Source organism: Solanum dulcamara, chromosome 6, assembly GCF_947179165.1.
Source record: "Solanum dulcamara chromosome 6, daSolDulc1.2, whole genome shotgun sequence".
Classification (NCBI taxonomy): Eukaryota; Viridiplantae; Streptophyta; class Magnoliopsida; order Solanales; family Solanaceae; genus Solanum; species Solanum dulcamara.
In genome coordinates this window covers 6553016-6568095 of record NC_077242.1, presented here as the reverse complement: position 1 = coordinate 6568095, position 15080 = coordinate 6553016, and the positions used below count along the sequence as shown (strand labels likewise).

The 15080-nt window shown below is 34.9% G+C and overlaps 1 protein-coding gene and 1 non-coding gene across 2 annotated transcripts; both read left to right on the top strand.

Moving 5' to 3' along the window:
- Positions 1–2426: 2426 nt before the first annotated feature.
- On the top strand, positions 2427–12798 carry LOC129891546 (callose synthase 12). Its single transcript, XM_055966942.1, has 2 exons — positions 2427–7916; positions 12471–12798. Exon 1 carries the CDS (start codon positions 2604–2606, stop codon positions 7908–7910), a length of 5307 nt encoding a protein of 1768 aa, XP_055822917.1. The 5' UTR covers positions 2427–2603; the 3' UTR covers positions 7911–7916; positions 12471–12798.
- LOC129893654 (small nucleolar RNA J33) lies at positions 5548–5626 on the top strand. The gene has a single exon (XR_008767541.1). It is a non-coding gene; the product is annotated as a small nucleolar RNA J33 (small nucleolar RNA).
- Positions 12799–15080: the final 2282 nt, after the last annotated feature.

The window sequence follows — 15080 nt, the reverse complement described above, 5'->3', positions numbered from 1 at the left end:
ACCTTTTAAGGAATCTTGTTCCTTTATTAGGGATTCATTTTCCTTTGCAGTACTACATACACTCATAATTAATTAATTGATTAATTAAATTGTGATTTTGTGAAGTAGGTAGGACACTTGTTCATTTGTCTACTTGTGAGTCTTCTTGATTTATTTCTTAATATATCAAATGCAAGTTCGACCAGAAAAAAATGTAGGATAAAGTTCGATATTGAATTAAATAGAAATAATTTATTATTATTATTTTGATAAAGGGTTAAAAATGCTCTAAAACTATGTGAAATTAAATAAAAATACCTTCAGTTAATATTTTGATCCAAAAATATCTCTGCCATCAATAATTTGGTCCAAAAAATCCCCCGACTTATTGCTTAATTCATAACTTCTTTGTGGTCAATTTTTTTTTCAACAAAAAAAAAATATAAGTTTAATAACTAGTAGTCCAAGTGCATAGTCCTTTAAATTATTTATTAATAATAATATATGAATTAGTCATGGGTGTACAATGAATTTTACTAATAATAATGTATGAATTAGTCCTTTAAAGACATAAATTCATGCATATTATCCTACTTTACGCGTTTTAAGGTATATTAATTGTTTGTTATGAAGGCCTTTTAAGGAAATCATATACATGAAGAATGAGTTATTCATCATAATATAAGGGACCATTTATTATTATTAGGAGGATATTATTAATTATGGTAAAAAGGCTAACATGCCTTAATTAGTAAAGTACTACTATTATTAATTTTCATTGAGATTTGATTTTTTATTGGGAATTTATTATTTTTTAAGTAATTTCTCAAATGACTAAATTTGAATCTTGATGGTTAATCAACAATGTGAATTGACAATATTCATTTGAATTGACTTATTGTCTCATGTTGACATATCCTATAATGACACCAAATCCATCCCTATTTCATTTTAAGTTAAATATGGCTACGTAATTGGCTTGAAATTCTACATGTTTGAAAGCGAACCTTTTCCTCCTCCTCCCACAGTGGTTATCACATTTTTATTTTGTGCACCGATCGATTTAGTGTGATTCCGTTATTTTTTAATTTATTATTTAAAAAAATTATTTTATTTTTTATTTTATTTTTTTATAATAGTTCTATACAATATTTTTTTTATAGATTTATTCTTCAAATTATTGATGTGTGACATCATATAATGACTTAATATAATATAATATATCTACATATTATACTTATCAAAATAATATAATATAATATATTATAAAACAATAATAACAACCCTCCAAATAGAGGATAAAAGCTATAGTTGAGCTTTAATTTTTTAATTTTCCTTGTAATCTTTACGATAATATACAAATAGGTCCCCATAGAAATTTTCTTTTCTGTGGGCTCTTGGAAATTTACAAACAATTTCACCAACCTTTCGCCCTTAAGCAAAAACAGGTAAGAATACTGAATAGCTGCCAAAGGATTGTACAATCTTCGTTGCATTCGATGCTAGTGGTAAAATCAAAATTTTCATTAAGAAATTTAAAATTTGAAAAAGTGAATATACGGAAAAATAAAGGGAATTTAATATCTATTATACATATAAAAAATAATTTTAATTATATATAAATAATATATTTTTTCGTCAAAAAAGAGTTCAGATAAACTATAGGCCCTTACTAGCTCAGCGCATATCGAGTACAATATATGAAAGGGAAAAAACTCAAGTATGTCATTGAACTTTGAGAAAAGACTCATTTATGCCATTGCCGTTTGAGAAAAGGCTTATTTATGCCATTATTTTTTAACTCCGATTTTGCAAAATCACTCAAACAACTTTTAACACTTTTTTATTGGAGTTTTGAATCAAATATATTCTTTTTGCTTCTTCTTCTTCAAGAACACCAAAAACACATGAGGAACATCAAATTCTCCAAAATTTTAATTTCTTCAATTTTTCACGAAATCACATCAAATTTCAATAGTAGTATCACTCCGAGCTAGATATCAAAATTCAATATCTTTTGAGCTCGAATTCAACCTAACCCAACAAGACACCATTAAACGAGGTTAAAGTTTTAAAACTTTGAAGAAATTTTAAGTGTGTCTTATTGGGTTAGGTTAAATTCGAGCTCAAAAGATATTGAGTTTTGATATCTAGCTCAGAGAGATGCTATCATTGAAATTTGAGGTGATTTCGTGAAAAAATTGAAGAAGTTGGAAATTTGAAGTTCTTCGTGTTCTTGAAGAAAAATCAAAAAAAGTTTATTTGATTCAAAACTTCATTAAAAAAATATTAAAAGTTGTTTGATAATTTTGTAAAATCGAAGTTAAAAAAAAATAATGACAAGAATGATCGTTTTCTTTATACACAATCAAATCTTTTTGATATTTAAGCTGGCATTGACCGTTAATATCTTTTTTGTTTGCCAGTGACTGCGAGTACTAAAAATTTCTATTCAAAAACTTTAAAGAACCTAATTATTATTACCCACGCGCATTGGCACGCGCCACTTGCCATTTCTGCTAAATTCATCTTCTATCCTCATTACGTTCCGTTTCAAGCTTTTTTTTATTCTTTTTCACCCAAAACCCCTTCATCTCTTCTTTTAGATCTCTCCGAATGCTACAATGAGCCACCGGCAACGTTCAACGCCGGCGGCGAGACAAGTTTCTATAGATGAAGAACCATATAACATCATTCCGATTCATAATCTTCTAGCTGATCATCCTTCTCTACGTTTCCCTGAGGTACGCGCCGCGGCGGCGGCTTTACGCTCCGTAGGTGACCTGAGGAGACCTCCATTTGCACCGTGGAAACCTCACTATGACCTCCTTGACTGGCTCGCCCTTTTCTTCGGTTTTCAGGATTCTAGTGTTCGTAACCAACGGGAACATATTGTGCTTCACCTTGCCAATGCTCAGATGCGTCTCTCTCCACCGCCGGACAATATTGACTCTCTTGACCCTGCCGTTCTCCGTCGATTCCGACGTCAGCTTCTTAAAAACTATTCGTCGTGGTGCTCTTTCCTCGGTCTCAAATCCAATGTTTGGCTTTCCGACCGGCATAATTCCTCTGACCACCGCCGTGAGTTGCTTTATGTCTCGCTTTACCTTCTTATATGGGGTGAGTCAGCGAATCTACGTTTTGTTCCTGAATGTTTATGCTTTATTTTTCACAATATGGCTATGGAACTGAATAAGATTTTGGAAGATTACATTGATGAGAACACTGGTAGGCCGTTTTTGCCCTCAATTTCTGGTGAAAATGCTTTTCTGAATCGGATCGTAAAGCCAATTTACGAAACAATCCGAGCTGAGGCTGATAATAGTCGGAATGGTACTGCCCCACACTCGGCGTGGCGGAATTATGATGATATCAATGAGTATTTCTGGAGTAAAAGGTGTTTTGATAAGTTGAAGTGGCCTATTGATACTGGGAGTACATTTTTTGTGACAACTAACAAGGGAAAGAAGGTTGGAAAGACGGGATTTGTGGAGCAGAGATCATTTTTGAATTTGTATAGGAGTTTTGATAAGCTATGGATCATGCTGACGTTGTTTTTGCAGGCTGCAATAATTGTAGCTTGGGAAGGGAGGCCGTATCCGTGGCAGGCTTTGGAGAGTAGGGAGGTTCAGGTGAAGGTGTTAACTATATTCTTTACCTGGAGCAGTATGAGGTTTCTGCAGTCGTTGCTTGATGCAGGAATGCAATATCGTATCATCTCTAGGGAGACCCCGTGGCATGGGGTGAGAATGGTGTTGAAGAGTGTGGTTGCAGCTGGGTGGATTGTGGTCTTTGGTGCATTCTATGGGAGGATTTGGATCCAGAGGAATAAGGATGGGAATTGGAGCAGTGCTGCTAATAAGAGGGTGGTGAATTTTCTTGAGGTTGCTCTTGTTTTCATTGCTCCAGAACTGTTAGCCTTGGCACTCTTTGTTCTGCCATGGGTCAGGAATTTTCTCGAGAACACGAACTGGAGGATATTTTACCTGTTGTCCTGGTGGTTCCAGAGTCGGACGTTTGTGGGTCGTGGACTTAGGGAAGGCCTTGTCGATAACATAAAGTATTCCCTCTTTTGGGTGGTAGTGCTTGCGACCAAGTTTACCTTCAGTTACTTTCTACAGATCAAACCTATGATCGTTCCAACAAGAGCACTGTTGCGTCTCAGGGGTGTGAAGTACGAATGGCATGAATTCTTTAACCATAGCAACAGGTTCTCAGTAGGATTGCTTTGGCTTCCTGTTGTACTGATTTATCTTATGGATATTCAGATATGGTACTCAATCTACTCTTCTTTTGTTGGGGCAGCAGTTGGATTATTTGATCACTTGGGAGAGATACGGAACATGCCACAGTTAAGGTTGAGATTCCAATTTTTTGCAAGTGCAATGCAGTTTAATCTGATGCCAGAAGAGCAGTTGTTGAATGCTCAAGGAACACTAAAAAGCAAGTTCAAGGACGCCATCCTCCGTTTGAAACTCAGATATGGGTTTGGTCGACCATTCAAAAAGCTTGAATCAAACCAGGTAGAGGCGAACAAGTTTGCCTTGATTTGGAATGAGATAATTGCAACTTTCAGAGAAGAAGATATTCTGAATGACCGTGAGGTTGAGTTGTTGGAGCTGCCCCAGAACACGTGGAATGTTAGAGTGATTCGTTGGCCATGTTTGCTCCTCTGCAACGAGGTGCTGCTTGGTCTCAGTCAGGCGAAGGAGCTGGTGGATGCTCCTGATAGGTGGCTCTGGCATAAGATCAGCAAGTATGAATACAGGCGATGTGCTGTTATTGAGGCTTATGACAGTACAAGGCATTTGCTGCTGGAAATTGTCAAATTGAACAGTGAGGAGCATTCAATCATAACAACCTTCTTTCAGCAGATTGATCAGTGGATTCAACTGGAGAAGTTCACAAAATACTACAATCTGACTGCTCTTCCCCAGATCCGTGGAAAGTTGATTGCTCTTCTAGATCTAATACTCAAGCCAAAAAAGGATGTTGACAAGATTGTGAATGTTCTCCAGGCCTTATATGAGGTTGCCACTCGGGATTTTCTGAAAGAGAAGATGACTGGAGATCAGCTGAGAGAGGAAGGTCTGGCTCTTCAGGCATCTGCGACTAGATTGCTTTTTGAGAATGTAGTTTCATTGCCAGATCCAGAGAATGAGACATTTTATCGGCAGGCTCGCCGCTTGAACACTATTCTTACATCTCGGGACTCTATGAGTAATATTCCGAGAAATCTTGAGGCGAGACGTCGACTCGCCTTCTTTAGCAATTCTCTATTTATGAATATGCCACATGCGCCCCAAGTTGAGAAGATGATGACTTTCAGTGTTTTGACACCTTATTACAATGAAGATGTACTGTACAACAAGGAGCAACTTAGAACTGAGAATGAAGATGGTATTTCCACATTATATTACTTGCAGACTATTTATGCTGATGAGTGGGAAAATTTCTTGCAGCGAATGCGAAGAGAAGGAATGGTTGATGACAAGAAAGAGTTATGGACTACAAAGCTAAGGGATCTTCGTCTTTGGGCATCATACAGAGGGCAGACTCTTACTCGCACGGTTAGGGGGATGATGTACTACTATCGAGCTCTCAAAATGCTGGCCTTTCTGGATTCTGCATGTGAGATGGATATCAGAGAAGGATCAGTGGAACTTGGTTCTATGAGGCATGATGGTAGCATTGGTGGTTTAAGCTCAGAAAGGTCTCAGTCTTCGAGGAGGTTGAGCAGAGCTGACAGTTCAGTGAGTTTGTTGTTTAAAGGCCACGAGTATGGGACTGCTTTAATGAAATTCACATATGTGGTAGCTTGTCAGATATATGGTACTCAGAAGGCCAAAAAGGATCCACATGCAGAGGAAATATTGTATCTGATGAAAAATAATGAAGCTCTTCGTGTAGCTTATGTTGATGAGGTTCCCTCAGGAAGGGATGAGAAGAATTATTATTCTGTGCTTGTGAAGTATGATCAAAAACTTGATAGGGAAGTTGAGATCTATCGAGTTAAGTTGCCAGGTCCTTTGAAGCTTGGGGAGGGGAAACCAGAAAATCAAAACCATGCCTTTATCTTTACCCGTGGTGATGCAGTTCAGACTATCGACATGAACCAAGATAATTACTTCGAGGAGGCACTGAAAATGAGGAACTTGTTGGAAGAATTCAAACGCTACTATGGTATTCGCAAGCCTACAATTCTTGGAGTTCGGGAACATATATTTACTGGTTCTGTGTCATCCCTTGCTTGGTTCATGTCAGCTCAGGAAATGAGTTTTGTAACCCTGGGACAGCGAGTATTAGCCAATCCCCTGAAAATCCGAATGCATTATGGACATCCAGATGTCTTTGACAGGTTTTGGTTTCTAACTAGGGGAGGAATAAGCAAGGCATCTAGAGTGATCAACATCAGTGAAGACATTTTTGCTGGCTTCAACTGTACATTACGAGGTGGCAATGTCACTCACCATGAGTACATACAAGTTGGCAAAGGAAGGGATGTTGGGTTGAATCAGATATCTATGTTTGAAGCCAAGGTTGCCAGTGGCAATGGTGAACAAGTTCTTAGCAGAGATGTCTATAGGTTGGGTCATAGGCTGGATTTCTTCAGAATGCTTTCTTTCTTTTATACAACAGTAGGATTTTTCTTTAATACAATGATGATTGTCCTCACTGTATATGCATTCTTATGGGGACGACTTTACCTTGCACTTAGTGGGGTTGAGGGCTCTGTTGCTTCAGATACCACCGACAACAACAGAGCACTTGGTGCCATACTGAACCAGCAATTTATCATCCAGCTGGGCCTTTTCACCGCATTACCAATGATTGTGGAGAATTCTCTCGAGCATGGTTTTCTTACGTCTATCTGGGAATTTCTAACAATGATGCTTCAGCTTTCATCTGTATTTTACACATTCTCAATGGGAACTCGTTCTCATTACTTTGGTCGTACCATTCTCCATGGTGGAGCAAAATACCGGGCAACTGGGCGCGGTTTTGTCGTTCAGCACAAGTGTTTTGCTGAGAATTATCGGTTATATGCTCGTAGCCATTTTGTCAAGGCAATTGAACTTGGTTTGATACTTACAGTGTATGCTGCATACAGCCCTGTTGCTAAAGGAACTTTTACATATATAGCACTGACTATCTCAAGTTGGTTCCTGGTGGTGTCATGGATCTTGGGGCCCTTTGTGTTTAATCCTTCTGGGTTTGATTGGTTAAAGACAGTGTATGATTTTGATGACTTCATGAACTGGATTTGGTACCGTGGTAGTGTTTTTGCAAAGTCAGAACAGAGCTGGGAAAAATGGTGGGAGGAGGAACAGGATCATTTAAGAACGACAGGTCTGTGGGGAAAGATAATTGAAATTATCCTAGACCTTCGCTTCTTCTTTTTCCAGTATGGCATTGTATATCAGCTGGGTATTGCTGCTGGAAGCAAAAGCATTGCTGTTTACTTGCTTTCGTGGATTTATGTGGTGGTGGCTCTTGGCTTTTTTAATATTACAGCTTATGCTCGTGAAAAGTATGCTGCAAAGGAGCACATATACTTTCGTCTTGTGCAGCTCCTTGCTGTAGTCTTTTTCATAGTTGTAATTGTTGCTTTACTGCAGTTCACAGCTTTTAAATTTGGTGATCTCTTCGTCAGCTTGTTGGCTTTCATTCCTACTGGTTGGGGTTTCATTTCAATCGCCCAAGTGTTACGTCCCTTTTTGCAGAACACAATGATATGGGGAACTGTTGTGTCTGTGGCGCGACTATATGAGATAATGTTTGGGATTATTGTCATGGTACCTGTGGCAGTACTGTCTTGGCTGCCTGGTTTCCAACCAATGCAGACAAGGATCCTATTCAATGAAGCATTTAGTAGAGGTCTGCGGATATTCCAGATTGTGACAGGAAAAAAGCCTAAGAGTGACGTGTGATTTGAGGTAATCTTTTTTAACATTTAGGCATACAGAGATGTCTTTTGTGTGTTTCACATATACATGTTGTACTTGTAAGATCACCTCTTTTGTTGATCATTCTTAGAGAACCTCACACAGTCACACATTTGCTATTAAAAAGAGATTGTTTCTACTGCTATGAACAGTTATTTGATTAATCATTCTGTCCCTTGTACTTTCTCTTCATGTTGTCCGACTTCATTGAGTTCTTCGTTTATTTTCCATCTTTCTTTCTTTTTTTTTTTTTTTGGGGGTGGGGTGGGGGGGAGGAGGGGGGAGGGTAGTCAGCAGTAATATGGATTCATTTTGAATCTGCATATACTGATGTATGAGGGATTTCATAGAAATTGGTAAGAATGCAACATGTTACGTGTATTAATTTGCAATGAACCTAGTATATTACACAGCTGCATCCATTTGTTTGGTTTTACTTTCATCTCATTTTGAGCAATTATAGAGGATAAAAAGAATAAAAACTGTAAAAGTAACTTGGTTCTGCTAGGAACTGTGCTCTCTTCTTGCACAAGACTCTCCCATAAATCGCTGGTTTTCATATCTAAAATTGATGATAGTTACTATTCGTAGTCTACATATTCTATTATGGACTACTACATAAGAAAAACGTATCCTATTTTGGACTAACATATGTAAAACTCACAAGCTTTAGTTTGGGATCTATTTCTAGGCTTGTGCATTCTGATTTCCCTGAAAAGTTCCAATCAGTTGATATAATAGATAAAGTAAGATTACTCATGTAAATGTTTATGTACTCGAGCCGAGGTTCTTAAAGTCTGGTCTTTGCTTTGGATTGGTGAAGATTTTGGAAGATAAATAATAATATTCATAAGTTGCAATCCACGTGACAATCTTCTTAAATTGACCAATACACCATTGTCCACCATTGAATTATTCCCCTTCAACAAAAACTCTTCTGTCTGAGTAGCTCTACTTATGACTAGTCACTACTCACTAGTGTACCTTATATATGAAGATATACAATGTTTCTCTCTTTATAGCAAGAATATTAACTGCTTGGACTTGAAGGGCTGTCTTGTTTTAGTAGGATGCTTCTATCAAGTTAACATCCCTCTCGTGGACGTTGATCGTCTAATGCTACTTTCTAAAACTTCAGAATCCAATTTATTGGTCCAATTTCCATGGAAACTAGTTATCTTCTAGCTACCTATAGCTCCTAAAACGGAAAAGGGCCAAAAATACCCCTGAACTATAGGAAAAGGTTTAAAAATACTCTCTATCCTCCTTTTGGTCTAAAAATACCCTTCTACTCATCTTTTTGGTCCAAAAATACCCTTCCATCTACCTTTTTGGCTAACTTTAACCCTTGAAACTAACAACCTGCTTTTTATTTTTTAAACGTATTTATCGTGTGTCATTTTCTTATTGGATGAAATAAAAATCCACCTCCACTAATTTTTTTCATAATTTATCTAAGCCAAAAAAATATACCTCTTCAAGACCCCAATTTTTTTTTTTTTTTTAAAATCTAATAGTTTTTATTGCTATAACGTTTTCTTCTTATTTTTTTATAAAGTTTATTTTGGGATCATGAAGAGGAATATTGTTTTGATTTGGATAAATTATGGGAAAAAATATAAAAAAATAGTTTTTTTTTGCTGTAGTTTTTTTTTAAATTTAGTTTTTTATGGTCATCAAGCAAGTATATTGTTTTGGTTTGGATAAATTATGAAAAAAAATTTGAAAAACTTATTTAAAAAATCTTTTTAGTTATACGTATTATTACAAGATAGTTTTACAATAACTATCTAAACACTATCTTGTAATAGAAAAAAAATTATTTATTTATTTTTAACTATTTTGTAATAACTAATTTAGTTTAAAGTATTTTTTTTACTATCTTGTAATAACTAAAATACGTATAACTAAAATAGTTTAAAAGACATATAACTAATTTTTTTAGTTATTTTATTTATGAGTATTGTAAAAAAATAAGTATTATTAAACAGTAAAGAAAAATCAAGCCAAGAACTAAAACAAATCTAGTCTTTTTTTTTTGGTTAATCGGATAAAAAAATCCTAGTCTTGTTTATCAATGTAGCTTTTAAAAAAAAATTTGGAGGGGGGGGGTTGAAGAGGTATATTATTTTTGGTTTAGATAAATTATGATTTTTTTTTTAGTGGAGGTGGGATTTTTATTTCATTCAATAAGAAAATGACACATGATAAATATTTTTTAAAAATAAAAAGAGGGTTGTTAGTTTCAAGGGTTATATTTAGCCAAAAAATTAGATGGAAGGGTAATTTTAGACCAAAAAGATGTGTAGAAGGGTATTTTTAGATCAAAAGGTGGATGAAGGGTATTTTTAAACCTTTTCTTATAGTTCAGGGGTATTTTTGGCCCTTTTCTGCTCCTAAAATAATTTTGTTTGATTAGCTAAAAATATCATCCTTTTTGTTGCCTCTCTTGGACTTTGTGATTTGATCATTCCTCAATTTCTGGAATTATTTATTGTGTTACAACAATTCTCTTCTTTCCTCACTTTCAGGATTTACAGTAAAATTATGAGTGCTCCATGTACTTCAATGTCCAATATACATGTGGCAACTCTTTGATTTGTCGTTAAATTATGGTCTAGTTTGGTTTTTCGTCAGTTAGTCAACTATTTGTTCAGTTTACCAACTATCTTGTTTGGAGCTGATTCATGCATACCTGCTATGTTTTAGTGTTAAATTAAATATCATGAAGTTACTTTTAAAAAGTTTAATGAAAACTTTTTAGAAGTTACATATGAAAAAATAACAGTAGAAATTACTTATGAAGAGGTAACATTAGATTTTCACTTTCTTGTGAGCCTTTTCAACTATCCTTCATATGGAGATAATCTATGGTTTAATCTGATTTTTCGTAAACTTGATTATGTGTAAATCTATTTGCTAGCACTAAATTTGAAGCTGACTCTTAAGTAGAGATAATAGGATACCATTTAGCTGCCTGTTAAATTTCAAAAATATTTTGGTGCTCTAATTATTGCAATCTTTTTACTTGTTGTCCACAATCAATTTTGTTGTGAACTGATCTGTTTACTAAAATTTCCAGAATAATTTGCTACATTCAAGATATCTCTGGAGTGTTTCCATTTTTTTTTGATGACCGTGGTGTCCTAGCCAAGTTTTGTGCACCTCGGCTAATTCCAGTATCTCTGGAGTGTTTCCACTTTCCCTTTCCTGTACTAGTGAGAAGCCTAAAATTTATTGGAAAAGCACAAGGGAAGTAGATTCGAGTAAATAGTACGCCGACCAACCAACTCTTTGCTTGCTTTTTCTAGAATCTTACAGTAATAGTAGGCTGAACTAGTGAAATTGAGAGAAAATCAATCCTATTAGTTGGATTTATGCTAATATCTGAACTCCAAAAGGTATAGCTCATGACGTGGCATTGTCAAAACCATATAAAGAGACTGAAGCTTATAGTGTCAACTAATGTGGGACTTTAACTCCCCTCCTATGTTAGAACTGGAAACTTGGAGCACTGATAACAAAGTATTGAGGGGGTGGCCTACATTGGATAGCTCAGTATCAGGGATAGTGGTGGTTCTGACATTGATAAAACTGGAACTTGGACCTAACTCAACCCCAAAGCTAGCTCATAAGTAAGTATTGTCCAGCTTAATGTTACTCGAATGAACAAGAATCAAATGGGAAATTTATTAACTATCTCACCTCTCTGACAAGAACACAGACTTGATAATTTGATATCAGTGGCGGACCCAGGAATTTTATGAAGGGGGTTCAAAAAAAATTAAACACGTTAATCAAAAAAAAATGTGCTTATTCGAATTCGAACTCGCGAGCTGAGACAAGCTAAAGCGAAATATTGAACCCCATTTGCCACTGAGCTAGTCCTTTGGCTTATGCTCAGGGGGTTCAATGTTAAATATATACACATAAATTAAAAAATTTATCTTATATATACAGTGTAATTTTTTAACGAAGGGGGTTCGGATGAACCCCCTCAACATGCCTTGGGTCCGCCCCTGTTTGATACAACACCAAAGACAAGGGAAAGATAGGGAGAATAAGAGTAAGAAGAAAGGGAGGAGGAAAAATCAGAGGCGAAGAAGAAAGATTGAAAGAAGGATTTTTTTTCCAGATTTTTCATTTTTGTTTCTCACTTGCGGGAGTCTCCATAATTACTGCACTTCAGAAACAGCCTCTCTACCTCCATGAGGTAGGGATAAAGTCTGCGTACACTCTACCCTTTCCAGACCCCACTTGTGGGATTTCAGTAGGTTTGTTCTTGTGGCTGGGTAGTTATAGTAATCTCTTTTTCAATTCAGTTCACCGAACTCCCTACTTTGATTTTCTTAACTAGCTATTTCCCCTATAATCCGTGATCATATCAGGAGACTAAAACCCATAACCTTCAACCATTGTGAGACTCTAAAGACAAGTGCTGACTTGTCATTTGCTTATTTATTTATCTTCTCACGCTGAGCAACTACAGATTAATCCTTTTTTTAGGCAAAAGATGCTTAAGTAGTAGTTTCTTTGCTTTTGCAGGAACATTAATGTGAAGTCGTAGATACAGTACAGAGATTGAAGAGGCTAGGAGGTTAAATATTTTTTTCTGTTGTAGAGCTTGTAGTGTGAATTATACCGTGTACTTGGACTACTCTTAGTTTGGTTGAAACAGCAGTCGCTACTGACGAGTTTTCATTCATCTTTTGTAATTGTTGTTGTATTCATATGTTTTGTTGTCATACTAGTGCACAGATGAGGAGCATTGTCTTATTATTGTAGAACACCCAAAATTCATTTTTGTAGTTTCTACTGGGAGCCACGTGCAAGTGTAGTCGCAATTCCTTCTGTATTAAATGCATTTCTCAGATGTTTTTGAATTATTAGACCATTTCTTCCCTTTTTAAACCTTATGTCTACTCTTTTTACTTGCCCTACATGCATAATTTGGAAAAACATTTAATAAAAGATGGAGTCGGAGTGCATTGAGGGTATAGAAGAGAGAGTGAAATTGGAAGGTATTTGTTTTGCTATTTTCACTAAAAAAATTATTTTCAAGAAACTTATTTCTTATATTGTTAATTGAATTTATCACTTAATCATGATACGCACGTAATTTTGATGTAAATGGTATGTGGCTAAGTTTTTGCTTAGAACCCAAAAATATCAAATGGGCGGAGGAATTGACTTGACTTGCACATGTGTTGTGGCCTTCCAATTGGCCAAATTTCAAAAATCTCATTAGACTCTTGTGAAAAATCGTACTAATATGTCTTTATGGTTTCATTTTCTTCACAGGTGTATCCACATTAGGGGACCTTTTGTTTCATTTGTATTTTTGAACAGTTCAATAAGTTTGTTTATTTGACTTTTTTTTTTGGCCTTGTTAGGATAGCTGGTGTCCTTTTCAAACTTTAACAAGTTGTGTACAAACTTATTTGGAATGAGGATATCCAAAATAGTGATACATTTTTTTTTAAAAAAAAAAATCCATACTAAAGTTATTGCAACTTGTTTTGACAAGAAATGCAGAAAAATACATTTCAAAACTGAAGGCAAGGTGGGGGAAGACTAATAATTATTATAACAGTGATATAGATCTGTCGGCAATGAAGATGTATAATGAGTCAATATTTCCATGTGGGGCATAATATCATTTAAGTTGAAAACAAATAAATGGATTTGTTTATTACTAACATGAATTTTGCTTGTGGTGCTATTCGAATTTACTCGAAGCTTTACGAATTTCAGATACCGAATAGAAAATCTTAAAAAAAAATATGAATTTTGCTAATCTTGTTGATCCCCATCAGCATTCCCAACTACTTCACATTGGATGACTGATGCACGTCCTCTTTTACTCGTTCCTTTATTTTTATTTGTCAAATTATTTACAAATTTCATTTTTTAGGACAACTTAACATCAATTAATATAAGTATTAGAATAAAATATTTTATCAATTGTTATTTCTCAAGAGACATATAAAGTCCAAATTGGACAATAAGTGAGCGGAGGGAGTACTTTTCATTTTTTTTCTTCATATAACTAATATTCATATTTTCATTTTAACCATCAAAACTTAAATAAATACGAAAATATCACATGCTTAATAAATTTTATTTTTCTGATATAGTAAACTTTGAATTTAAACATTGAACATGACTTTGAGGTTCATAATAATTATTTTTTTGGGTTAGTATTAATGGGACAATTAGTCTGAGATAATGAGAAGAACATGTTATTGTGGTTACGTGAGTAAAAAAGAATTATGTCACCATTTTCTCTATTTTATGTCTGCATCATGCACTTAAAAGTTACAACAACAACAATACATCTAGTGAAAATTCACAAAGTGAGGTCTGAAAAAGATAAAGAGTGTACTCAAGTCTTATCACTATCTCTCTAAGATAGAAAGACTACGGAAAGACCCTCGGCTCAAGCAAATCAAAGAGAAAATATGACAACTAATAGCAAAACAGAGCAAATATGTAAGGAACTGTAACAACAACAATAACAAAGTGTGATCACCTAAACACATTAAATCACAGATACAATCAGATACCAAAAGTCAAAAACTACATGAATATGTTAATACTACGGCTAATATGGAGCTATACTCCCACCCAATCTAAGACATGAATAGGCTAGTAATAAGACAACTCTCAACTACCTAGTAACTTTCTACTCTTATCCACGACTTTCATGTCCTCCTATTTTATATTATGTTCTCGATAAGTTATATATAGTCATTTCATGTCTAATCACTTCTCCTCAATACTTTTCAGCCTATTTCTGTTTTTGGTCAATCTCTCGTGCTTTCTTATTTATATCATGTAGTTAATATATTAATTCTTAATACTTAATATGTTAATTTTTAATATTAAAATATATAATAACACTAACATATATCAAAATGTGTTTTTTTTAAATTTTATGATCTTAATATATTATACGTAAGAAAAATTTATAAGTAAAAAGTTTTATAAGAAAAAGAAAAATATTAAAAACGGATTAAAAAAAAGAGTAAGATAAAAGGGTTTACGTTGGTGCCACGATTTTGTTTTCACCCTTGCCCACGTATGCGGATCTCTTCTTGATAGTGACTAGAACGACATCCACAACAGTAATTTTTTTTTCTTGGAATTATGTAT